This window comes from Mytilus edulis, chromosome 2 (genome assembly GCF_963676685.1).
Source record: "Mytilus edulis chromosome 2, xbMytEdul2.2, whole genome shotgun sequence".
In the NCBI taxonomy this organism is placed as follows: domain Eukaryota; kingdom Metazoa; phylum Mollusca; class Bivalvia; order Mytilida; family Mytilidae; genus Mytilus; species Mytilus edulis.
This window is the reverse complement of record NC_092345.1, coordinates 75,872,661-75,899,833: the sequence shown is the minus strand read 5'-3', so window position 1 is coordinate 75,899,833 and position 27,173 is coordinate 75,872,661. Positions and strand designations below refer to the sequence as shown.

Here is a 27,173-nt window from a genome sequence, read left to right as displayed (position 1 = left end):
TTTTTGTTGACATGCTAACACTTTCTTTTTGTCACTTTGTTGTTGACATGCTAGCAGTCTTTTGTTGACATGCTAGCTCTTTGTCGTTGACATGTTAGCTCTTTGTTGTTGACATGCTAGCACTTTCATTTTTTGTCACTTTGCTGTTGACATGCCAGAACTTTCATTTTTGTCACTTTTTGTTGACATGCTAACACTTTTATTTTTTGTCACTTTGTTGTTGACTTGCTAGCATTTTTATTTTTTGTCACTTTGTTGTTGACATGCTAGCACTTTCATTTTTGTCACTTTGTTGTTGACATGCTAGCACTATCATTTTTTGTCACTTTGTTGTTGACATGCTAGCACTATCATTTTTGTCACTTTGTTGTTGACATGCTAGCACTTTCATTTTTGTCACTTTGTTGTTGACATGCTAGCACTTTCATTTTTGTCACTTTGTTGTTGACATGCTAGCACTTTCATTTTTGTCACTTTGTTGTTGACATGCTAGCACTCATTTTTTGTCACTGTGTTGTTGACATGTTAGCTCTTTGTTGTTGACATGCTAGCACTTTCATTTTTTGTCACTTTGCTGTTGACATGCCAGAACTTTCATTTTTGTCACTTTTTGTTGACATGCTAGCACTTTTATTTTTTGTCACTTTGTTGTTGACATGCTAACACTTTTATTTTTTGTCACTTTGTTGTTGACATGCTAACACTTTTATGTTTTGTCACTTTGTTGTTGACATGCTAGCATTATCACTGTTTGTCACTTTTTTGTTGACATGCTAGCATTTTTATTTTTTGTCACTATGTTGTTGACATACTAGCACTTTCATTTTTGTCACTTTGTTGTTGACATGCTAGCACTATCACTTTTTGTCACTTTGTTGTTGACATGCTAGCACTATCATTTTTGTCACTTTGTTGTTGACATGCTAGCACTTTCATTTTCGTCACTTTGTTGTTGACATGCTAGCACTTTCATTTTTGTCACGTTGTTGTTGACATGCTAGCACTATCATTTTTGTCACTTTGTTGTTGACATGCTAGCACTATCATTTTTGTCAATTTGTTGTTGACATGCTAGCACTTTCATTTTTGTCACTTTGTTGTTGACATGCTAGCACTCATTTTTTGTCCCTTTGTTGTTGACATGCTAGCACTATCATTTTCGTCACTTTGTTGTTGACATGCTAGCACTTTCATTTTTGTCACGTTGTTGTTGACATGCTAGCACTTTCATTTTCGTCACTTTGTTGTTGACATGCTAGCACTTTCATTTTTGTCACGTTGTTGTTGACATGCTAGCACTTTCATTTTTGTCACTTTGTTGTTGACCTGCTAGCACTATCATTTTTGTCACTTTGTTGTTGACATGCTAGCACTTTCATTTTTGTCACTTTGTTGTTGACATGCTAGCACTATCACTTTTTGTCACTTTGTTGTTGACATGCTAGCACTATCATTTTTGTCACTTTGTTGTTGACATGCTAGCACTTTCATTTTTGTCACTTTGTTGTTGACATGCTAGCAATTTCATTTTTGTCACTTTGTTGTTGGCATGCTAGCATTTTTATTTTTTGTCACTTTATTGTTGACATGCTAGCACTATCATTTTTGTCACTTTGTTGTTGACATGCTAGCAATTTCATTTTTGTCACTTTGTTGTTGACATGCTAGCACTATCATTTTTGTCACTTTGTTGTTGACATGCTAGCACTTTCATTTTTGTCACTTTGTTGTTGACATGCTAGCACTATCATTTTTGTCACTTTGTTGTTGACATGCTAGCACTATCATTTTTGTCACTTTGTTGTTGACATGCTAGCACTTTCATTTTTGTCACTTTGTTGTTGACATGCTAGCACTATCATTTTTGTCACTTTGTTGTTGACATGCTAGCACTTTCATTTTTGTCACTTTGTTGTTGACATGCTAGCACTTTCACTTTGTTGTTGACATGCTAGCACTTTTATTTTTGTCACTTTGTTGTTGACATGCTAGCACTATCATTTTTGTCACTTTGTTGTTGACATGCTAGCACTATCATTTTTGTCACTTTGTTGTTGACATGCTAGCACTTTCATTTTTGTCACTTTGTTGTTGACATGCTAGCACTTTCATTTTTGTCACTTTGTTGTTGACATGCTAGCACTTTCATTTTTGTCACTTTGTTGTTGACATGCTAGCACTTTCATTTTTGTCACTTTGTTGTTGACATGCTAATTTTTGTCACTTTGTTGTTGACATGCTAGCACTATAATTTTTGTCACTTTGTTGTTGACATGCTAGCACTTTCATTTTTGTCACTTTGTTGTTGACATTCTAGCACTATCATTTTTGTCACTTTGTTGTTGACATGCTAGCACTTTCATTTTTGTCACTTTGTTGTTGACATGCTAGCACTTTTATTTTTGTCACTTTGTTGTTGACATGCTAGCACTATCATTTTTGTCACTTTGTTGTTGACATGCTAGCACTATCATTTTTGTCACTTTGTTGTTGACATGCTAGCACTTTCATTTTTGTCACTTTGTGGTTGACATGCTAGCAATTTCATTTTTGTCACTTTGTTGTTGGCATGCTAGCATTTTTATTTTTTTCACTTTGTTATTGACATGCTAGCACTTACATATTTATCAGCTCCTTTTCAAATTTTAAATGAAGGTTTCAATTTAAAACAACCATCAAGCAATCAATCAATCAATCAATCAAGTAACCAAAGTATCAAAACCACAGATAAGTTCTATCAGAAAAATTTGTGTGTGTAAAAAATATTTTGTTTTTGTTTCCCTGATAACACTTTTATTTTTTATCAGATCATCATTTAATTATATGGATGTTTCAACTCATCAAAATTTAGAATTATTCTGAAATATTTTAAATTGATGGACCATTTTTAGCTCATAAGGGCCATGTGAGCTATTCCCATTATGTTGTCATCTGTAACTTTTAATAAGACATTGCCTCTAAAACTACTGGACCAAATTCAACCATTATCAATAGGGTATCTAGTTTTAAAAAATGTGTATGGTGACCCTGTCTGCTGACAAACCAGGCCAAAATTGCTTAAGATGGAACATCTGAGGTAAACTGCAATATTTTGTCTTTAATCTTGGAAACCTCTATAGATAGAGCAAATCTGACATGTGAAAAAGTCAAGAATGATAAGATCTGCCTCACAACTGAAATCAAACTGGCGGATGATCTCATATAGGAGTTATTGCCCTAAAATGACATATTTAACCAATTTATTTTCATTTTTGTCTATTATCTCCAAAAATATTGAAATAGATGGACATAAAATTTGAACTGCAAAATGATCAGCAAGGCAAAATCTACAAATAAGTCAACAAGATGGAAATCATCAGTCGTTACTTTATTGAAGTTATTTCCCTTTATTGTTATTTTTACCATGTTTTCTTGGTTGGTTTTTTTTGCATGTTATCTGGAAAACTAATGGATAAATAAATATATTGAAAAAGGAAAATGATCAGTAGGTTAAATGATCTATCAATATGTCAACATGACTAAAATTGTCAGCTTACTCTTAACAGAGTAATTCCCCCTCTAGTCCAAATAATTATGATGTCTTGAAACAAGACGTCATAATTATTTGGACTATTCCTCCTCCTGCCAATTTTTTTATTTAAAAAGTGGCAATTGTTAAAAATGTAGGTTAGCGACACAGGCTCAGAAGACCCTCTTGTTCATTTTGAAATGTTCCCTATACCAGTAGGATTTGAATGGACTAAAGATTTTGACTAAAAACAATCAATTCATTACAAAACTATGTTTATTTCTCAAACAAATGACATAATAATAAATAATGATGGATGTGATCATACAACTTTCAGAATTTCTACTCACAAAATAATTTACAGCTTCCTTGAAAAATATATATAGTAAGTACAAATAGTATATATTTTTGTACAATAACAATCATTTTCTTTTAAATAAACATTCTTCAAGATCAATCACAGTTTTTCTTAATGGATTTTTTAATCATTAAAAATCATAATACATTAAATCAAATCAAAAGACATCAGAAAACAAAGTAAGTGTAACAGTTTTAATAACTACTTACAGTTCAATAGAATTAGAAAACTCTTTCTTTGAACAACATGAAAACAAAGTGAAAAGAAATGTAATTCATAAGATTCTAACCACAAGTTACTACTTTGGTGCCAATTCAGCAACTAATATGGTCTTCAACAGAGGCGTTTACCAAGAAACAAATGAAATATACACACAACAATGTTCTCAAGATTGATTAAATAATGGAGACTAATATTACATCATTTTACTATGCAGTAAATTTTAAAATTAAACAGTGTATTGTTATTATATGATTTTTGCAAGCATGCCATAGCAGTAAACTGAAGCATTTCAAAACAATTTAATCCTACAGTCAAGTATTCAACTGATTGTCTTTTAGTGTGAAGGTTTTTATTGGTTTGTTTTAAAACTTCTTAATGCATTAGAGGGTTACATTATTGGTGTGAATTTTAGATCTATGGTTACAAAAACTAAAACTATGTGACTTAAGTAAATAACTATTGGAGTTGACATATGATATAGAAGACATAACCATAGTTAACATACAAAACATGGAAGTATTTTGTTACATTTTGAGAGACGGTGGCTTATAAGTAGTTTGTACTTTGAAATGTATTTAGTATAACTGAAAATTTTTGCAGCAGTCTTTTGAGTTTTAATTAATCAGTAACCATGTTCAGTTGAACACCAGTCATTAATAATACTTTTAAGTCTTGAAATCATGAGTTTTGGCAGTTCTGCAAAAGACTTTAAAAACGTTTGAACTGTTTTTAGCAGTGTCAGCAAATACCTACTAGGCCATCTAGACAGAAGAACCTTTTGTTTAGAATTAGATTCTAATAGAATTAGATTCTAAAGGGTTTTTTAACAATTTGGAGTCTATAAATTGCACAAAAAGTTTATTTTAAAGGCGAATTATTATTTATTTATTTGTAATATGTGTTAAGGCTGTATTTTGTGGATCGAAAAAATGAAAATTTATATCCAGGTTTAGCTAGATAGATCCTGTCATTTGATACATTATATATTAATTTCTTAAAACAATTATAATTAATTTGACTTGATACTAACAATGATTGTCCTTATTTTGGTTGGTTACAACAAATGAATTATATAGTAAGTCTTTCTATATAAATGCCTTGCTAATTGTGTTAATGTGTCCATAGATGTATTAACCCATAGCTATGGGTATTTCATCTATGATGTGTCTCTTTTGCTTTGTACATTTTTATCACAAAAATCATATACAAAGTTTTGTGTTGGAAAACATGTAAAATATAACTTCCTGGATATATATTTAATATCCCTTGCTCAGTGTGTTAATGTGCCTGTTTTGCTATGTAGCTTTTTTACACAAAACTCATACACAAAGTTTTGTGTTAGAAAACACAAAAATATAACTTCCTTGATATATATTTAATCCTTGTGTACAAATATGAAAGATTATTCCATAGATATCTCTTTTTAAAACAATCACTTCCTTAAAGTTTGTTAATTATTCGGAAATAAATTAGGAAAACAAAAACAAAAAAACTGTAAATTTAAGAGCTTTTTTATGTTTTATTAAATGATTGATAGTGGATAACAAATTGAACTGTAGTAAAACTTCCCCAAATTATTAAATAATTATTTAAATGCACATAAATTGATAACTATACCACAAGAAAATTTATTCAATTTCCTAGTTTATATTGACACAGTTTTAAAACTAGATGTATGATTTTAATATATTAATTAGTTTTATTACTTAGTCACTAAAAGTGCTAAGATTGTAAACATTGCATTATCATAACTATTGGCCCAGTTAATCATATATCAGCTAAAAATTAAAAGACTTTTAACATTTTATTGTCAAAATGTTCTATATTGAATGAATATTTTATTTGCGAAAGCATAAATAATATGCTATGACAATACATAAACAAGTATATACAATGAATGAATGACATTAATATTAAGACATCTAAAAACATATATACCAGAATTATGACTTCATTTATTACATAAGTGAGTTTTCATACTTGCAATCATGGTTTGATTGTGATTAATTGCCATCTACCCTCTAAACCTTGCAAAAAATGGTTTTACAACTGTTTTACAAAAAAAATCAATATGTGGTGGAGTGTTTGTGACCTAACTATTCCACGACAGTTAAATTATTTGAATTGTTTATGTACCCAGAGAATTCATAGAACTTGATACATAGGTTCTCAAAATTGAACAAACTAAATTTCTTGTCAATCTGGAAAACATTTCTGAGACATAGGTCAAAATTTGCCAATTTTTTTATGTATTTTTGATAAAGTTCTACACAACAAGGTTAAAAATTGACAACAATTTGATATGTGTTAAATAGATGGTTCATGGAAATACATTCCATTGAGGTAAATCAGATGTTTTCAGCATGTGCATTTCCTTGTTTTAATTTCATTTAAATGGTATAAAAACAAAGTGGCTATCTAATTTAATGTCAAATAATGTAAATTTTACTTGATATAGGTGGTTTTGTTTCAAATATATGTATACAAGGCAATTTAAGCCTGTAAAAATTCATTACTATGACGGAAACTGTCTACAAAATTTTGCTTTTGATAAAGTGCTGTAATAGTAATCTATGGATGTCTACTTTTAAAAAAAATAATAACTGTTGTGTAGTTTGTCAGTCATTGCAAACTTAGGTAAAAAAATTGTAATTAAAGTGAAAATAAAAAAATAGTTCTATTTACTGAATATAAGTTTTGACAAGGATTCTCCCTATACAAATCATTGGTTTTGACCATTTGCTAATGTATTGAATATTTGGCAAACTTCATAGGAATTCAATTAAGAGATCGATTTTTGTTGTTGTTGTGAAACATGACAAATATAATACATGTATAGAATTCAGAAAAACTTAATACTGTAAACACAACAGACTCTCAGTTTACATACAGGTGACAATTGAAATAACTGGTGAAGTTTAAACACTATACTTCCTTGAGTAACACAATACAAGGTTTTATTCTTTACATGTCTATTATACAAAACTCCTCACTGATAATAAGGTTTATGATATTGATACACACGCAGGAGTCAATATTTCAGATTTGTCTAGGATTAATTATACTTTTGGATAAAAGTATCCAAAGTGTCAGTTGAATAATTTAGAAAAATATTTAGATGCACCAGAGACAATGTATTTGTTAAACAAACATCCCAATAAAGACTGGCACTACAATTGTGAAAAAAATATGGAGCAGTTCCATCTGACATATATGTAATTATTGCGTTCCTCTTGTTACATGTATATAATGTGTCTGAGTGATCAAATAAAGTGTTGCCTTACACTTTGTATAATATTGATTGCTGTAGTAGAGCCTTGATATCGTTGTTTAATGAATATGTATTTAAATTGTAAATAAAAAGTCATTTATTTACATTATTAAAGATGATTTGAAATATTACATAATTGAGCTTAATAATCTTTAACAGTAAACAATTCTATCTAATTTTTCAAAAATAATGTTTGTTTTACATCATTAAAATGATAATGTAAATTGTAACACAACATTTTGTGACATCTTAATATAATTTGTTAGTATTAAATCCTTCTAACTATTTTCTACCATTCTAATGTATCCTTTTGAAACTTTAATCTAGGACTGTGTTCTGAGTAGAATTGTGAATACCATCTACGGTGTTTGCTTAGCAGACTGTCCTCAGCTGACTTAACAAACAAAGGCTTGTTCAAATATCTTTTATTATTCCATATCATTATATCTCTCTCAACCTGAAAAAGACAAAAGTTAGTATTAATGTATACCAAACCTTTTATACAAATTAAGGATGTGTGGTATGATTGCCAATGAGACAATTATTGTTCTGAGTTCATCTATTGATTCAAGTTTGCATGCTGTTAACAATTTGTTTTTCAACCATCACATTTTTGATAGCAGTTTCACAGTGATCATTAATTTACTTTTAGCCAATTAAATTTCATATATGATCTGATGATGCCATAATGTAATTACCGGTATTCTCTATCAAATGTATACAATATTTGCACTTCACACAATAAAATAGTTCAGTAGGCATATTAGGATCATGTGGCCAATAATTAATTAAATGGAAGTTAGATGACACATGGTCAGTAAATCTTAGTGCTATTTTTATTTAGTTTGTGAAATTTCATACTTGAAAAAAAATAGGTGTCTAATGGTACCAAGAAATAATTATACGAAAATGATGGAAAGACTGTCAGTTAAAGTAATAAGCACAGTCATACATGAAGGGGGTTCAAAGGGAAGTATTGTCCCCTGGGTACACTATAAAGGAGTATCTGTTGAAACTTCAATCATTTTGTATACTTTACTGAGGCCAGAACGGTAGGCCAAAATGCATTTCTGATATCTACATAGGAGAAGAACCTGATCTTATTGGAATAAGTCATAATATTCAGGTCTATTTCATACAGTTTTTCTTCAACCCATTGAGGTCCCAGTGGTTCAAAATTGGTAATATAGATTTTCCTACAACTTGTGCACTTTTGATAATAGGTTTAACCTATGGTCAGATTCATCAGAGATTTACAAATGTTTTCTATGGTATTGACATTCTAAAATTGACACAGCTTGACATGTTAACAGTTTTCTTCATTGTTGGTTAATTCTCAATGAGTTTCAACTTAGTTATATATTACATAGGAATTGTTGTCTGAGGTGGAACTTAATTATTATTAGTTAATCCACACTTCAAACAGTTAAAAAGGCAAAAATCCAATAATCAATGTTTCCCTGCAAATAAATTTGAAATTATATATCTATATATCTGTTTATCAAAGCAATTAGTTATAAAAATATAAAGATATTTTTATCAAATTTTGCCATCTTAAAGTATATTTGACTTTTGTACACTTGACATTATGTAATATTGTTCTTGCATGTTTAAGTATTTACACAAGTTTTGTGATTGTTTTATTTCACACAAATGTATGAAGGTTTTAAAAAAAGTTTTAGTTGACAAAAACTATTCATTTTGTATGAGTTCCAACTATCTTCATAGGTTGATCAGGTCTGAAGTTCTGCACATCACATCAATGTTTCGTTATAAAAAACACTCATCAACGATACATTTTGTACTAGAGCTAACAACTCTTTTAAAAAGACAACACCTGAAGCCATAAATTAGAACTTTTCTTTTAAAAAAGTGTTTACTTATTCTCATTTAACTGATTTCGATTCGTAATATGCATAAAACAACAATTTTGACCATTTTCACTGCAATGATTATTCTTATATAAGGATAAAAAATAAAAGACATTTGGTGGCTCTATCACTGTAAATAGATGTCAGACCACCAACTCACAAGGTTTATTTTTATCAGTACATGTAGTTGTAACCTTCAGAAAGTCCCATTTCACTACAAGACTTAAATTAAACCTTGGTTGAAAATTGGAATGTAGAAAGGAGTTACATGTGGATTTCATAAAATACAAGGTTTCTACAAAGTTAAACTTATTAGGTAAACTATTTAGTTATTAGCTGTGCAAATTTACCAAAGTACCAAAATTTAAAATAGAATAAATTCAAATGCTTTATTAAAATTAGAATAAATTTAGTGTAATTGTGGAATCATAACTGTTCCTGGGATACCAATTTTTGTTGATATTGAGGGTGAAGGTAAACCAAGAGTTTAAATGTTCAACCAAATGTATAAAATTTCTATAGGCTTGTATGCAGAATTTGGCAAAAAAATTTGAATTCAAATATTCACAAAAATGCAAGATTTACTCAATCCACAAAAAATGTTATCCTCAAAACGTAAAAGCAACACAACTTGCAATCTTGTGACATCCCCTCGACACTCATAGTTAGTGTCTATAAGTAGGGCAGTTCATAAAATGCTTTCAGTTGTGATAAAAAAATCACCATATACAGTAGGAAAGTTCAAGGTTATATTCAAGTTATCTAATCCACTCTTATAGTTAATATTTTACGACTTTACGTGCAGTCTTTTTTAACTTGAAGAATACAAAGTCCTGTAATTTTAAATTTGTGTTGTAAATGAATATAATTGTGCAACCCTGGTATATTAACTGTGCAACACAAACAATGGAGGGATATCAGTAATTTCTGCCCATCTCATTGAATATTGTGCAAACTTTAAATATAAAATAAGAGATTTTCTTATTGCAGACTCATTTTTTGGATACATTTCAAAGCCATTCACTCACCCACCTAACAAAACAAAACATACACATTCCCATACATTTGTTTTATGAGGTAAATTTAGGGGTATGGAGTGAGTGAGTCACTCCCCTTATAAACTGAAATATTTAACAATTTATAAGAAAACAATAATTTTAAAGTAAACAAGATTTGAAAAAACTGATTACATAAAGTATATGGTTTATTTCATGTAGTTACGTGTTGTCACAGAGAGCTGTGTCAAATGACTTCATTTTGTATTTATTTAAAGAATAATGTTTTCAATTAAGTGGGATAAAAGATCTTTAAAAGCCTATCAAAATTAAATATAATACAATTTGTGCATTTTGAAACAAGCTTCTGCAGAAGTTCAATTGTAGCCAAGCTCAGTTGAACACCTATATTTAAATTCTTTCCTCGTTAAACAGTGACTATTGATACACACAATATCATTATATATAAATATATATATAAATTTGAAATGAGAAGGCTATTTGCTACATACCTGTATTGCTTCAGATACCATAAAGAATTTAGATAGTATAGTTGGAAGCCTCCTGTCTATGTACACATTATGTACAACTTTCTGTACAAGAGGTTCAACAGGAGTAACTGATTGGATATAAACTCCACGCCCAAAAAAGGAAGAAAATTCTAAATATACAATGCCTGGGCCAATCTGTAAAAAAAATGAAGGCAAAAGCTGTTAGATATAAGTTTAGCAGAAGCTGTTTCTGTTTTGCATAAGGGGTAGTTCATACCTGATAAATGTGATGCAAAAGCTGTGTGTTTTAGCATATATAGGGTAGGTCATTCCTTATATAGATTTAGCAAAAGCAGTTTGATTTAGCATTATGGGTAGTTCATACCTGAATAGCTTCGGCAGCCATAAGGCACTTAGCTATTATAGTTGGAACTTTCCAATCAAGGTACACATTATGCACAACCTTCTGTACCAGAGGTTCAACAGGAGTGATTGAATGTGTGAATATACCTCTACCAAAAATAGAATTTAATTCTAAATATACTATTGCAGGACCAATCTGAAAAAACAAGATTCCTTGTTGCATATCTGAGAAATTTTTTTAAAAGTCGATAAAACCCTGTTCAGTTATTTTTAAATATGAAATACAGAATTTTGAAAAACAATTGCAAAGCCCTTTATTTATTTTATGCAAATAAATATTTTCTACAATATCTATTAATGACCAGTTTACAATTTCTTAGTCTTCATTATTTCTTACCAAAGACTTGTGTACTATACAAATCCTTGTTCTAAGAAGATGGATTCTATTCTTTCAGAAATGAATTCAAAATTTCTGAACTAATTTTTTGTTACTCATAAAAAATGGTATAAGCACTAGTACAATATTATTTATATAATTAAATTATAAAATTAAATTATATGAGTTATCTCCCCTCATAATTTATTTCTTTAGAATTATAATTTGTTCTGGGGATGTCACCAAAACAAACTTTTCTTTTTATTGATATTGAGGACAAACTAGATGCATTTCTAATTGATTCAGTCGTAGACTTTGACAATATCTTTTTTTATAATTGTATCAATAAACCAAATTTTTGAGACGTTTCGACCATTGGCCTTCTTCAGTTCTTTATTTTTTCTTCACAACTACATGGTTGACATTACATTTGTATTTCCTTTTTCAATCATTGAAAAGATTGCCTATTGGAATTTTGAAAACAAGAATATCTTTTTTGTATATTGCCAGAATTGCAACCACATGTTTACTACCAAAGAAAGACCAAATGTCTGGAAGTTATGAAATTGTAGGTTTTTTAGCATGACATCCTATGTCCATTAATTTTTGTTGGTACTTAGATTTTGCCTGATTTGAGTTTATTAACTCATTCGCCCCCAAGACATTTTTGGAAAATCAGGCATTTTCTCGTGGGTTTGAACCCACCCCCAGTGAAAAATGTTAATTTTCCGTCTATTTTCCGATTTTAAAACAACCTTGAGAGGTGAACACTGACAAGACTGTGTTTTTTTGTCATTCAAGTATTACCCTATAGTTACAGTAGTCCATTCATGCTAGCTGGGAGTATATTGGACTTCAGTGTCTTGCTTGGGAATTATTATTGTCAAGTCAGGTCTGCCTAAATGTCCGTTTTTATGGATTTTTGACAAAACGGTGACCTAGATTTTACAGACTCGATTCCTATTGGCCATATCATACCTCGTTGTGTTCCTATACCACCTATGCATGCATATATGATAATAGTTTTTACCAACAGTCACTTCCAGTTACGTAGTGGCCATCAAAAGATGCCCACCCCCACCTGATTTTGGCTACTTTTTATGTTTTTCCGATTTTGAACTCTTAAACGGCTTTCAAAGTGCCAAATTTTCATGAACAGACATCTGAGAAGAGTTGATGGACCATGAACTGCTTGGTTGAAGTCCCTGCTATCATGACAGTTCAGTTGGGGCAGTTCAAAAAAAGTATGGAGGGTCATACGGGCCATCAAATAATGGTTGTCGCCATCACGCCTACAGGCGGGATTGGGGGTTAAAGGGTTAAATGTCCCTCTGGTATCTTTTGTAAAATTGAGAAAGGAAATGGGGAATGTTTCCCTGTTCATGGTTTTTCCATTTTGAAAGAGGTAAAATTTCAATACATGAAAAAGTTAAAATTTGAAGGAAATTTATTAAGGTTATACATATGTTGGAGTAGGGATTTTTTGTTGTTGGCTATAACAAATCAATTGGCTATTACAGTAGTAAAGAAATAATGTTCAGGAAAATTTGGAAATAATGTTGAAACATTTCAAATATAACTACTGGTATATGAAATTTGATAAGGAAAACCATATGGTAGCACCACAAGTCAGATGTAAGAACATGTTAGTGGTTCTCTTTTCAGTTACAACAATGGAATTTATATTACCAGTAAATGATTTGAATAATTGATATACAATTTGAATAATTGATATACAATTTGAATAATTGATATACAATTTGAATAATTGATATACAATTTGAATAATTGATATACAATTTGAATGTATTAGCTTATTATTTGAATGGTTTCATCATCAACACCTGGGGGAAATTTAATTTGAAGTTATTATGTTTTAGCCTTTTAGGAACATGGGTAAATATATTTTTAAAACACACAAATATGAAGGGTTAACAATAAGCAACTAAGCCAGTTCAAACAAAACTTTGACTGTCTTTCTCTAACTAACATGCTTATCTATATATGTATTGAGTATTATGCATAGATACCATATAAGTAGTACAGATGTTGGTATGTCAATGGTATTGGACTATTATCTTCATACTAAATTGTTAAACATCTTTGTCAGTATGTACTACATTTCTTTCCTAAACAACTTTGTTCAATTTAGCATTAAGTTTGTAGTTTTTCATATATTTTGAAGGGATGATTCTCCATGTCTTAGTGAAAAATTATGAAGTCTGAACAGTTCTATAAATTTAAGTTCCTTTGGGTATTACTCATGTAAATTCTAAAATTGAACTATATGCAATGCAAGGATTCATTTTTTTGCCAATTGAATTTTTAAAGGGTAAGTCTAAAGAATGCTAATTCATGTTCATGCACACTTTTTAAATTTAATATTGTGAGACAATTCTGCTCTTGATTGTATAATGGATATTAAAAATAAACACCAAAATTCTTACCTGGTTGGCTTGGACATCAAGATTAATTGGTGTGATAGTTTTGCCAAACATCCGTAGCTTGTGTGTGAGATTCAATACTCCTATATGTTCATTTGGGGCTTTTTGTGCTTCCCACTTTGCACTCCAGACATGGGAAGCAAACGACCAGACTGTGGACCACATATGTCTTAGGTCTATCCCAGCTGTCATGAATGGAGTATGGACATTGTATAAATGTTGAACATCAGCACCATTTTCTGGAACTTCCTATCAACAACAAAAAATATTAATACTTGTGAAAGTCTAATAAAAGAGTTAAAAATTATACAACACATTCTTGAATTCAACAGATTAGATTAGATTTTTTGTGTTTTTTCATCACAACTTTTCAATTACTTTTGGACTATTTTGTGACTGCCAGTTTTTATTGGTGTATAGGGAGACAGAGTACCCAGATGAAACCACTGACCCTCGATAGGAAAACTGACAATTGAAGTCGAGTGCACCTGCACAAGCGGGGTTCAAACTCAAAACCTCAGTGTCAACTGGTTTTAAAGTGATAACATTGATTCATCAGCTTTAGATTGTTGAGTTTAAACAACATTCATATTTTCACTTAAATTTTATCTGTAAATAATAAGCCATCACTGTCCAAATTTGAGTTGTTTGCAAGAATATAATAGGCAAGCTTCCTTTTGTAATTTCTAGTCAACAGTTATAAAACTTATATTCCACGAAAGGATCAGTTATATTATTTACTGTTGTGTTGTTTGAATCACAAGATACACAGTTAGATGTGTGACACAGACCCTGAAAAAGACCCTCTGTATACAATTTCTACAAGATAAATAGACAAAGATGATCCATAACTTTTTATGTAACTAAACTAACCTCAATGTGAGCATTAACATAATGTTCAGATCTACCACCATATGCCCATTGGCCACTTTGGATTTCTTCTATTTCTGGTGGCATCCAGTAGGGTTCTGTTCCTTCTTCGGCATGGTGCCATATATAGATCCAACCATTCATTTCTTTTGTAATATAAGATTTAACTTTTGCCATTTCTGGAACTGAAAATATATATTCTAAATGATGAAACATTGAAGTCTTATAGGAATAATTCAAAAATAGTCAAAATAGGTTTGTATTTTGGCACACGGTGACAATTGGGAAAAAAAAGTGTCTACCGGTAATATTTTTTAATCTTCATTTTCATTTGTAATGCTGAAACTTTTCAGATTTGTATGGATTAATTTTTGAAAAATAATCATGCAATTTGATGTGTTTAATATGACATTCACAGTTCTAGAAATAAAACTGACATACAGTTTCTTGATTAAAAGTATTAATGAGTTTGGTGGGATTTTGATTTGGTAGACTTATATGGTATAAAATTTTATTTTGATTGTTATATCAAGGATTTTAACAGTAAACTATATAAATCCGTGATTTTTTTTGTAGCGTTATATATACCGTATTCCTATATTTAGATATTATAAAGTTATATTTAAATAACCACAAATTGTTAAGTCATATTGTGCACATATTTGGGTTTTAAATTATTGAGGAATTAGGTTACCTATATTGATATATTACTGATAGTCTTATGAACTTTTGTAAAATAAAATAAAGATCAAATTTAAATAGAGGTGAGATTGTGTTTGTTGGTATAGATACAATAACATGTTTACTGGATTGCACAATATTTGGAAACAATAGTTCAAAAGAACTGGCACTATTATTAGTTTTGTCTGCCGATAGGGGTACCAAACTAGGACTATTTTAATATCTTACAACATTTGTAACAGTTGTTTCATGAAAACATTATAATATTTAATCAAGCATATATAAGAAATTTAAGACCAGGCTACAATTGTAGTTCTAACCTATCAAAAATGATTTAACACATATTACCCACAATTCTTTGGTTTGACCAAGGATTTGTATAATAAACCAATTTTCAAGACGTTTAGGCCATTGGCCTTCTTCAGTTCTTTATTTCTCCTCACAACTAAATGGCTGACATTACATATTTCAATCATTTCTTTCATCCTTTTGTAGGGTTTGAATTAAATCCTTGTTTTCAAAATTCCAATAAGGAACATACTTTATATAATTGTATCAATAAACCAATTTTTCAAGATGTTTCTATAGTATTTTTTTATTATAAAAATGTAATTTTGGGATCTGTTAATTGCTGAAAAGTCTTTAAGAGTTATATAATTATGGCATTTTAGTTTTCATTTATCTAGTTTTAATTTCTTGAAAACGAATCTTTCTGAAAGATGAATGAAATATTTTCCACTGCACGGATGTTAAGCAACCAGTCAATCAAAAAGTGAATTGTTGAAGGTTGTCTCATACAGATGATTTAGCTATGGGCATCATCAATGACGGCTGTTGCTATTTGTATCACCTATCCCCCAAACATATATATATGCAAAGTAAGTGCACTATCAGTCGTTTTATGGATTTTAAAAAGGTAAATACATGTACTCAAAGAAGAAGTTATGATGACAGATATAATAGGGCCACTGTTTTTGGAACCCTGAACTAGAAAATCAATAAATATTATAAATATTATAAATCCATCAAAGAACATACTTCAGGGCCCAGTTGAATTGCTAAACCAATGGTTACATAACAAAGGGTTAAAATTCTATTTCAGTTAAACCTTCTGTTGCGTAACTCGTAGTTAAATATTCATTGCATGTTAATTTTTTTTATCAAAATAAAAATTATCAACGCTTTTTCTTAGTCCTAGGAGGAGTGTTTGATCAATAGTCTAAATAAGAGAAATGCAGCATCTAAGTTCAAACAATAGTATAATATCAATGCAGACGTGACATAGGCACATCAAGTTTGTTTGAAAAGGAAGCTTTATTCTTGAATCATGTACATTTTACTGCATAAATTAATTAATTGACATAGAAAATAGGAGGAAAATTAGTTTTATTCGGTAAACATTTGAAAGAAAAAGTATATCAAAGTACTGCTGAATGAAGAAAAAAGGGCAGGACTGTAAACTTGATCAGTTTCGGGATAACTAAATAATGGTTGTACAAAACAAATAATATTTTACCAAACTTTGAGTGACTTTTCCGATCATATAACAGGCAGTTTACCATGATTATTCTGTCTGTCAGTCCCTTAATTTTTTGTGTTTGTTAAGGAAGTTTCCCCAATTGTTGTTGTTTTTTATTTTTTTTGTTTGGCATAAAATCCATACGTACTGTTTTCCGAGTAAGGAATTTTGGTACATTTGCCATCTGAACCCCGGAATTGCCAGCCATGGAATGGACATTCTATACAGTCTCCAACAACGCGGCCTCCAGCAGCAAAATTGGCTCCTAAATGTGGACAGTAGGCGTCGACTGCATGTGCTTCTCCATATTCGTCTCGAAATAAAGCTAATTGTAAACCTGTTTATAAAATTACATAAAAACATTTTTAGAAGTAATAAAGAAGTAGCATTTCAATTTTGTGTTATTAAATATTATCTAGATTCTAATATTGCGCGCGTTTCCTACACTGCAGATCATTCATCTTCCTGAAAAATTCAGCCACCCAATAAGCCTATCCCTTCAAGGGACATCAAGTTTGCTTCCCTATTACAGGGTCTTCCCTAGTACAGGGTCTTTGACGTGGATTGGTTGACAACGCGAGTGATAACAAACCACTGAACCAGTGACAGATAACATGTATTTGCAGATCCATGGAAAACATTACGTTTATACTCTAATAGTATATAGGTAATTACAACTGACTTAACACATATGTAGTTCTTTGACTAAACAACTGGAACTATATAGAAATATTATTGATAGAGGATAACGTTATATCAGCCGAGATTGATTTTACGATACAGAGAAGATGGACAACATAAGATTGCCAATCTTGCTGAAATACCACACAACTTTTGATATCATATTTTAGATTAATCTCGCATTTAAGATGTTCCCAAAATAACCCGTATTTGCTTTACAAAGACCCTAAAGTAATTTTATAAACTCATGCCCGGTTGTCGGTGTATTCCGACTTCAACATTTTTAACATAAGTTAATGCTTGGAATATTTTTTTGCTATAGGCTTTCTTAAATTTATAATTTATTCATTGTATTAAGTTTTATATCATTTGATAATTACGAGTCCTTCCTATATCGGATTTATTGGGGTCAAGATAATTTTGAAGGACTTTCTCAAGATTGCAGAACGTGAAAGATCAATGTTCTATTTGTATGAAGTTCAAGGTTTTATTTAGGTAGTCGTCAAGTGTATGATATGTACAGCGAGCAATTTAGATCTTTGCATTTAGTACACGTATATTGTTGAAACCCATAATATAATGACCTTTGTTTTGGTTATTCGTCAATCATGCGACAGCAACATTGACAGTGGCGGATCCAGAACTTTTCATAAGGGGGGGGGGGGGGGCACTGACTGACCTAAGAGGGGGCCCGCTCCAGTCATGCTTCAGTGATTCCCTATATAATCAACCAAATGTTTCCCACGAAAGGCCCCCCCCCCTGGATCCGCCTATGATTGAGTGTCCCGGACAGCAACCCAATGGCGTTTAGGATCTAAATGCCCCCGAAAATGCAAACAGTATGTGCTTGGCAAATAAAGTTTGACCTAAAAAGGGTTTATAGCCTGTGTGTTAGTTATTCAAGATGGGAAAGTATCATATACGTTTATATTTAGAATAGGAATAATTCTATAGACGTTTTTGAGAATGTCTAAAAGTTGAATGTTTAACAAAATTCTTTAGATCACACGAATGTGTATCTTTAAAACATAGTTAGAGTGCATATATTATGGGGTATATATTTAATTCATATTGGCTTTTCCGTTTTAACGCCGTCGCCGTTTAATTGTCAGGCACTCAACCAAGTACTATGAAAATTAATATGAGGACAAAATATTATGAAATCACTACTAGCTACCAAGTTTACCATTTAATATTGCTTTATAGGCCAACTTGTAAAGAATCTCCAGGTCAATTTACATAATACGTGAAAAAAATTAAAGAGCATTTTGAATATATTTCAATTAATTGTATGTGGTATGTTAAATAGAATTTACCTTTGGTATTAAGTAAAAAGGTTATAGTATCTAAAAGGGGTCATTGAAGTGTCATTGTATTAGTACATGTATGTAAAAAAATAAAAAGGGGGATGAACATACCAAGGAGGATATAAAAAGAAAACAGAAGACAACACAATGGTTAAACGAGAAAAAAAAACAGTTGCGACATAAACTCAATAGAAATATCACATAATATTACACGGTCGTGAACTTACATTTGCCATATCGGGGCCTTTCATATCTGACTAATATACTTGAAACGGTGTGGGTTCTTCTTGTTGTTAACGAAAGCCTTACGGTGAACTACAGTTGCATACATTCACTTCCTTTTGATTCGGGTATATAGTTGTCTCATTTCCTGTTACAATATTTACTATCCCTTACGTAATATTGTATATAAGTTCTAGATCTGTAAGTTTGTTCCATGAAAAAAATTGTAAAGTAACCATAACACAGGATTTGATTAAACGATTGCTGTTTGAATAATTTACTTTAAGTATTGATAGATTTTTCATTTAATCTGAAGTCGATGAAGACACAATGTTAACCTTCTCAAATTTATACTAACTTCTATTATAGTTGTGAGAAATGTAGCACAATCAATGGTGCTCCTTCCCTTACGGAAACAATTTTCATATCTGATAGGAAATCTTTATCATACCCGGTTCTTACAGTCAATAACTGATAATTCTTAATCTGCAATATAACTAAAGCACAGCTGTAAGAAGATGTGCCATTGTGGTATGAGTGCCAATGATACAACCCTCTCGTCCAAGTCACAATTTGTAAAGGTAAACCATAATAGGTCAAAGTACGGTCTTCAACACGCAGCCTTAAAGTGTCTCATACCAAATGCCAAGCTATAAAGGGCCCCAAGAATGACATGGGTAAAACCTTTCAAACGAGAATATCTACAGAAGCAAGAGATGTGCAATATAGGCAAGATAGTCCCTGACATCTAATATATTTGGTAGTTTAGAATTTCCTGGCTTAAGCAGTTTAAGTGATAAACGTTCCTGTGATTTTCTATAGATTCATAGAAGATATGATACTAACTGGTTATCAGTTGTGAATTAGAACGGGTAAATGATGGAGGCTCAGTCTTTACAGCTTCTAGTTATATGAATTTCTCACAATGAAAGGTTTTCACTCAAAAAACTAAGAGAAAAAAATGACAGAAGAACAACAATGAACAACAATTAACACGCTTTCACGATATGGCCTACTGTGGAAGCTTGGCCATTTTTGTTCTTGAGTCATTTAAAGAAATGATTTTTGATGAACCTTAAAACCAGCATTAAGTTGTCGAATTGAGAAATATGCCTTTTTGGTTCTTTTTTTATAAGATATGTAACAGTATAGGAATCGAGCCTATTGCTCTCTTTTGGCTGACGCATCTATATATAGTTTCAATAGTAAATATCTTATTTCGCCGGAAGTCTGAAGAGCAATTCCAAAGATAATTACTTTTTCAAAGATCACAATGGATAGCTTTTGTTCGTTATCTGTATAAATTTCTTTGACTTGCTAGTTGACAAATTAATAGATTTTATTTGATATTGAAGCTTTGCCAGGAAACAAGCAAGTCATGTTTATTTAGTAATTTAACTACGTGTTAATAGAGTCAGTGATCACACATGACAATTTAATCCTTACACAGAACAACACAAATAAATCCTGTACAGTTAGTTATACAATAAAAGTTAATTTGAGTTCAATATAAACACTCAAAACAGCACACAAATTTTATAAATACCAAATCATTAATTCTCAAACATATAAACCATAAAGTTTCTTATTGTATGCGCATCTTGTTTGGCAATGAAAGATGCTTCCTGTCCCACTTATGCATACCCACATCTTGTTATGCATCGAAGGATGTTTCCTGTCCCAAATACGTATACACGCATCTTATTTGGCACATACAAAAGATTCTTAGTTCGATTACGCATACTCATATCTACTTGGCGCTGCATGTAAATACTAGTACTTCATTTTTTTTTGGTCATCATCAAAAGGGAAAACGGTACTATTTATTCTGCCATAGGCGACAATATTAACATTTTCTAAATTTACCACTTTTTAGGATAAAAACCTGGATAAAACAGTTATATGTTGTGTTAGTACTTCATTATTGTGTTTTAAAAATTAAAGCCAAATAGTATCATGACCAACTTCCAACGGAGCTTGTTTATGTTATCCAAGCCCACCGTCATTTTGCACCAAATTTATGAAATTTTGTAAGTCTTTTCGAATAATTCTCTAGAAAATATTTCAATAGGTTTCAAAATTTATATTGTAAATATACACACTGCAGTTATTCATAGATAAATAAAAAATATATTGTACCCTTACATCCAATCACAGCGCTCCTAATTTGACTTCCTTCACCTGCCTTGGGTACACAAAAGGCCAACCTAATGCTGGGAAAATTAAATACTACCGTTTTCCCAAAATAATCATCATCACACCAACTACTTTTTTCATTTCTGTGTTAATGGGTTAATAGTATGTTTGATACACTGTTCCATTTCTGTGATATAAAAGAAGATGTGGCATGATTGCAAATGAGACAACTCTTCACCCAAGACCAAATGACACAGAAATAAACAGCTATAGGCCACTGTACATACGGCCTTCAGCAACGAACAAAGCCCATACCGCATAGTCAGCTATTGTTTCATTTCTGTATATAACTGTGCTAAGTGTGGCATATTGTTATATTTCTCTGTAAACCCAAGTGTGACATATTGTTATATTTCTCTGTAAACCCAAGTGCGATATATTGTTAAATTTCTCTGTAAACCAAAGTGTGATATATTGTTAAGGTTCATGTGGACCCTTTGGCTAAAATGGCCGTATTTTCACCTAAAAATTTACTCTGAGTACAGACAAACCTGCGCATATAAAAAAATGCCCTAGATAAATAAACTTCGTCCTCAGTCAATATATACTTCTTTCAGGTCAATATATCCTTGTATCGACCTCATACAAAGGCTATATTTGTATAATATTATTAATTCGTATATTTTAACAAATTTGATTCGTTAAGGGATAGTCACATGTTAAACTATATTTTCGAAGGTAGCGAGAAAACGGCGGATAGCAAAATCATATTGCACAGTAAAAAGCATATTGCACGGTTATTTTTAGAATGTCTAAAAGCCGTCATGTAATGAATCGATCATTTGACGAAAAAAAAAACTTAAAATACATAAGATGCTGAACAAAAAAATAAAATAAATAAAAACTAATATGTTGTTATTGTCAAGGAGACAATATAATATCTATAAAATTCAAACAATATCAAATGACGATTTTTTTATACAAATATGGTCGGAAATTAATAATATAACAATTATAGCCTTTGTATGAGGTCAATACAGAAAATATAGACCCAGTCCTCAGTCAATATACTTCTTTCAGGTCAATATATCCTTGTATCGACTCATGCAAAGGCTATATTTGTATAATGTTCACGGTTGTTTATAGAACTGCATGTGTCAAGATTTACTGTTGCATTTCTGTATAAAACTGTTTCGTGCGAGATGTACTTGTCAATACTCAGACTGGTTTTTTTTGTATAATTCATTGCTCTGGATTTTTTTGATTTTTTTTGTATAATGTATTTCTCTGTTTAGATGATTTAGTGTTGTATTAGTCTATGTTTAATATTTAATATTTATATAATTTATTGCTCTGTTTACATTGGTGTATGATTAAGTGCTGGTGTACTGTGTCTGCCGTCGTTTTCTTATGTTATATAATGTGAAATATATATTTCATCCCTTTCAAATGAAATTAAAATAAAGAAAAGGGATTTAATTTCATCAAAACAATCAAGATTTATGTTGTTGGTAGTTATAGTTTCATGTATTATATTCTGTCAGGTATCAAGTAACACATAAATATATATTTTTACCTCTAAAAGTGAGACAATCAGGAAATAACTTTCACCTGACATGCGTCATTCTATATTCAATACAAGAATTTATTTATTCTTAATGAGTTTAATCCAAATTAAGCAGATTGATAATGTCTTAATTAAATTAACATGCACCTGTCGTAACTTGTACATTAGACTTAAAACCTTAATTGATTAAAAATACTAAGGTCAAATATTAATGGTGTTTGAAAGTACTCGTATACTTACTTAAAATACGTGTGAACTATTTATTTAATACTTCAGATTATGTTTGACTGTGAACAAGACACTGAGGTTAATCTTTCGGGCACAGCATGGACAATTTGACTGCTAGTTTATAATCATATTAAGTTTAAAGACTACCTTAGATAAAAGGTTAATTTCAGTGGCAAATTTTTACCCAGTCAATCCTTATAAAACAACATGTTAACCTTATGGCCACGTTTAATCCCGAATAACCGTGTGTTCTTTAAGAGGCGGAAGATACAAATTAGAACCCTTTAAATAAAATTAAAAAAGTGCAATGTACCAACAATTTGTTAAGTAGTGTGTAGACCATGCAAATACTCTCACACATACACCTTTCTTCCGACTTTGTATTCTGTTTTTAACCTGTGGATGAGGCCAATGAGGCAACTCAATCAAGTCACATTTTATAAAAGTAAACCATTATAGTTTAAAGTGCGGTCTTCAACACGGACCCTTGACTTGCACCGAACAACAAGCTACAAAGGGCCCCAAAAAAATTAACGGGAAAACTAACGCTCTAATCAGGGACTTTCTATACTAATATAGTAAGTCCCTGGTCTAATCTATATAAAATACGAGAAACGAAAAACACTAATGAACCACATCAACAAACAACAACTACTGAACATGACAACATCCTATTCCTGATGTACATATACTTTATATAGGTAATACATCATATTGTCTGATCAATTATATGTTTATTACCTTGTCCTGGGAATATTACTATAATTGTTGATGTTTATTATTAACATATAAATCAATAAGTAACTAATACTTTATTGGCCTAGACATCAAATTTATAGCCAGATGTTATACAGACACAACACCAATGTGTTCCTTCTCCCTTACAACTCTTTCCTATGATCAAAATGTGCAAAGTGTTAAACAATTTTCAATTTTTAAGAGATCAAAACAATTCCTCTATGTATCATCATAGAAAAAACACATCATCATCACACTCTGGACCATCATCCTCATCATCCTAGTCTTGTCGCTCTGTCTTCACCCCCTTTCCCTTTTTCAGTATAGTTAAGTGATATTTATGTTAATTATATTGTAAAATGCGTGCTAACATTCAATGTGTATTGTTACATTTATTGTATTGTGGAAAATTGTAAGTAAATTTTAGACATAACGCTTTATTTAAAGACGGTATATGCATACAAGTTCAAAGCACGTCGGATCCTTTGAGCTTTGAGGAAATAAAATGCATTTATGTTTAAACTAAAAATTTCTAAAACGAGTAACCATCTTTGTGAAGGAAGGCTGAATGTGAGAAATTTAATGAACTATTTGAGTGTACAATTAAACGCACAATGATTGAAATATTTTCTGTCAATTGAAATGTCATGGTTTGTGAAGCTTATACAAGTTTTACGAATCACTCGATTATGTCGCTTCATGAATTTCACATAAATCAATTTAAATTATTTTATTACATTTGCACCCATTTTTATACACATGTATTTTATTACTATTTATCATAGAGTGATTTACCTACGTTTTACAGAAATAACACAAATACCATTTACCACAAACTATGTAATACTATAAAAACAAAACCGATGAGTATTATATTTGCAAAACAAAAATATTTCAAAAACACTGAAACCTGGTGCGAATCCTGGATTTTAAAAAGGAGTGGAGGGGTCCCTGGCAAGTCACCGTTTGGAATGATACTTGTAAAAAGTGTATGCATCTATTATTTATGTAGTCCATAAGGGGAACCTGTATCCCCAACCCTTCAATCTGCCTCTGGTTGCACATGTATGGAAATAGGTATGTTTTCTTTCGTTAGTATGCTGAGTGAACAACTTTGAAATGTTTAAAAAAAGAAGTCAACAATAAGAAAATATGTTTAAAGTTTGCATAATATTCAATTATATATGCGCAAAATACTCGCATCTTTAAATCTTTTGTGTTGCACAATTTTATGTAATTGCGTTGCATGATTATATTTATTTACAATACAAATTTTAAATAACAGGACTTTGTATTATGCAAGTTAAAAAAAAACTGCACGTAAAGTCGTAAAGTATATACAACTTTAAGAGTGGATTAGATAACTTGTAAATAACCTTGAACTTTCCTACTGTATATGGTGATTTTTTTTATCACAACTGAAAGCATTTTATGAACTGCCCTACTTATAAACCCTAACTAGGAGTGTCGAGGGGATGTCACAAGATTGCAATAGTTGAACCAAACTGTCGTGTACCTTTTTCATATTATTATTATATAGCAGGCTTTATAGTAGGAAAAAACTTTCTCCCGAACCCCTGGTGTTGACAGAATATGCATAGACATATATACTTAACATATATGCAGGGTGGTTCAAAAGGAAGTATTGACAAGAATCTCAAAGGAAGTCAATAGTAAACTGTATCAGTTGAACGAACATAAAATAAAACAATGAATAATTTAGATTTAAACGATTGGCAATGGTACACTATATAACATTATAAGGCTATACATAAGGTGTTCATTACTTCAAATTGTTTTATATATATATTAGTTGTAATTGGTGCAGTAAATTGCATTACTCTTCGTGGATACAACACAAATAAATAATCAAACAAAACTGTTGAAAATCTTACCTAGAACCTGAATGTTTTTCGTCTCTGATTTTTTGAGTTGAAAACTTTCAGTAAGACCGAACCATCCATTGGGGTATACCGGTGGCACTTCTCCGACCATTCGAGATTTCTGTACAATATTTGCCATGTCTTTCATTGAAAACTTTCCTTCTGTAACATATCCAATGTCTCCTAATATCCTGATTCTGTTCAATGGCACACAGAATAACTGGTATAGGTAATAAATCGCCACGCATACTGCCGTTAGACAAATGTAGGTATAAATTGAATAAAAATCTAAATACGTTGAAAAGAATGAAATAATCGAACTCGTAGAAAATGTCTTATACCACAAGTTTCCAACTTCTAGTAATGGCACTTCTAACACCTTCTGCGACACACATTTAGTTACAGCAAAAGTTAATATACACAACAAAAATCCAATAACAGATTTTTTCCAATAGGCATATAAGGCCATAGTAGAAAGACGGCGTGCAAATCACAATTATGATCGATGTACTTGTAAAACAATCTTTTTATAGCCCCACTCACTTTCTGCGATTATATTTTAAACCTCCAACGGATATACAACCACAAACTTTAATAGTATTGGTTTTCCAAATTTTTAATTATATACTGAATGCATGAGTTGAGTTTAAACATGATTTTATACATGTTTTGTTGTTGTATACCGTTAACAACGGTACAACACACGATAACTTACTCAAGATCAATAACTAGGTTTATACCCGTATATTTCAAAATCTGGCCAGGTAGAAATGCAAAACTTTGTAAAATGATCCCATTATTTGTTTTGTTTACATGCGTTCCTTTGGTTCGTAGTAAAATTCTTGACCTGATTATGTTTCATTCAGGTATTACAAGCTAAATATGCAAGTATTTTAAATAATTTCACAGGAGTGACATTCAATATTATACAGTCACAAAGAATGCACGTAATCACATTAATATTTCACAAAGAACTTTTTTTTATTTTTACTTAAAATCCGTGTTTTCATAAGTGATTTTAACGAGGAAATAAACTATCTAATTGTCATTTGGGTGCGCATGTACTACATACAATCATCATCAATCATCATACATGTACATTGTGTGAGATTTATGCGTCGGTATGAATTTCTCTCCAAAATTTTGCCTAAAATGGGGACATTCCAACTGAAATTCGCAACCACCTTAAATATAAGAATAAGGAAATGTGTATTATTTGACCCTTAAAAATGTAACTTGCGATTATTAGAAAATATAGATTAAAAACGGTGAAATTAACAAATACCTGTGTTTTGAATTTACTGAATGGCTTCTTATTTTTTGTTCATAATAATTTACACCTAGGATTGTAAAGTAACTATTTCTGGATCGTCGGTTCTATCTTCATGTATCTATCATACAGCCATCCTGCACATCATCACACAATTTTCATCTCAATGCAT

At 31.0% G+C, this 27,173-nt stretch overlaps 1 protein-coding gene across 2 annotated transcripts; it reads right to left on the bottom strand.

Annotated features, from left to right (window-relative positions):
- Window positions 1-3,766: 3,766 nt before the first annotated feature.
- LOC139512958 (cholesterol 7-desaturase nvd-like) lies at window positions 3,767-26,778 on the bottom strand. 2 transcript variants are annotated; one of them, XM_071300959.1, is made up of 6 exons: window positions 25,744-26,778; window positions 17,118-17,306; window positions 14,773-14,954; window positions 13,903-14,148; window positions 11,102-11,275; window positions 3,767-7,816 (listed from the first exon to the last, which is right to left on the bottom strand). In XM_071300959.1, the coding sequence occupies exons 1-6, from the start codon at window positions 26,198-26,200 to the stop codon at window positions 7,649-7,651; spliced, it is 1,416 nt and encodes a 471-aa protein (XP_071157060.1). In that variant the 5' UTR covers window positions 26,201-26,778; the 3' UTR covers window positions 3,767-7,648. The 2 variants fall into 2 exon arrangements, with proteins under 2 accessions (XP_071157060.1, XP_071157059.1); XM_071300958.1 differs by lacking the exon at window positions 11,102-11,275 and adding an exon at window positions 10,738-10,911.
- Between the last annotated feature and the right edge of the window lie 395 nt (window positions 26,779-27,173).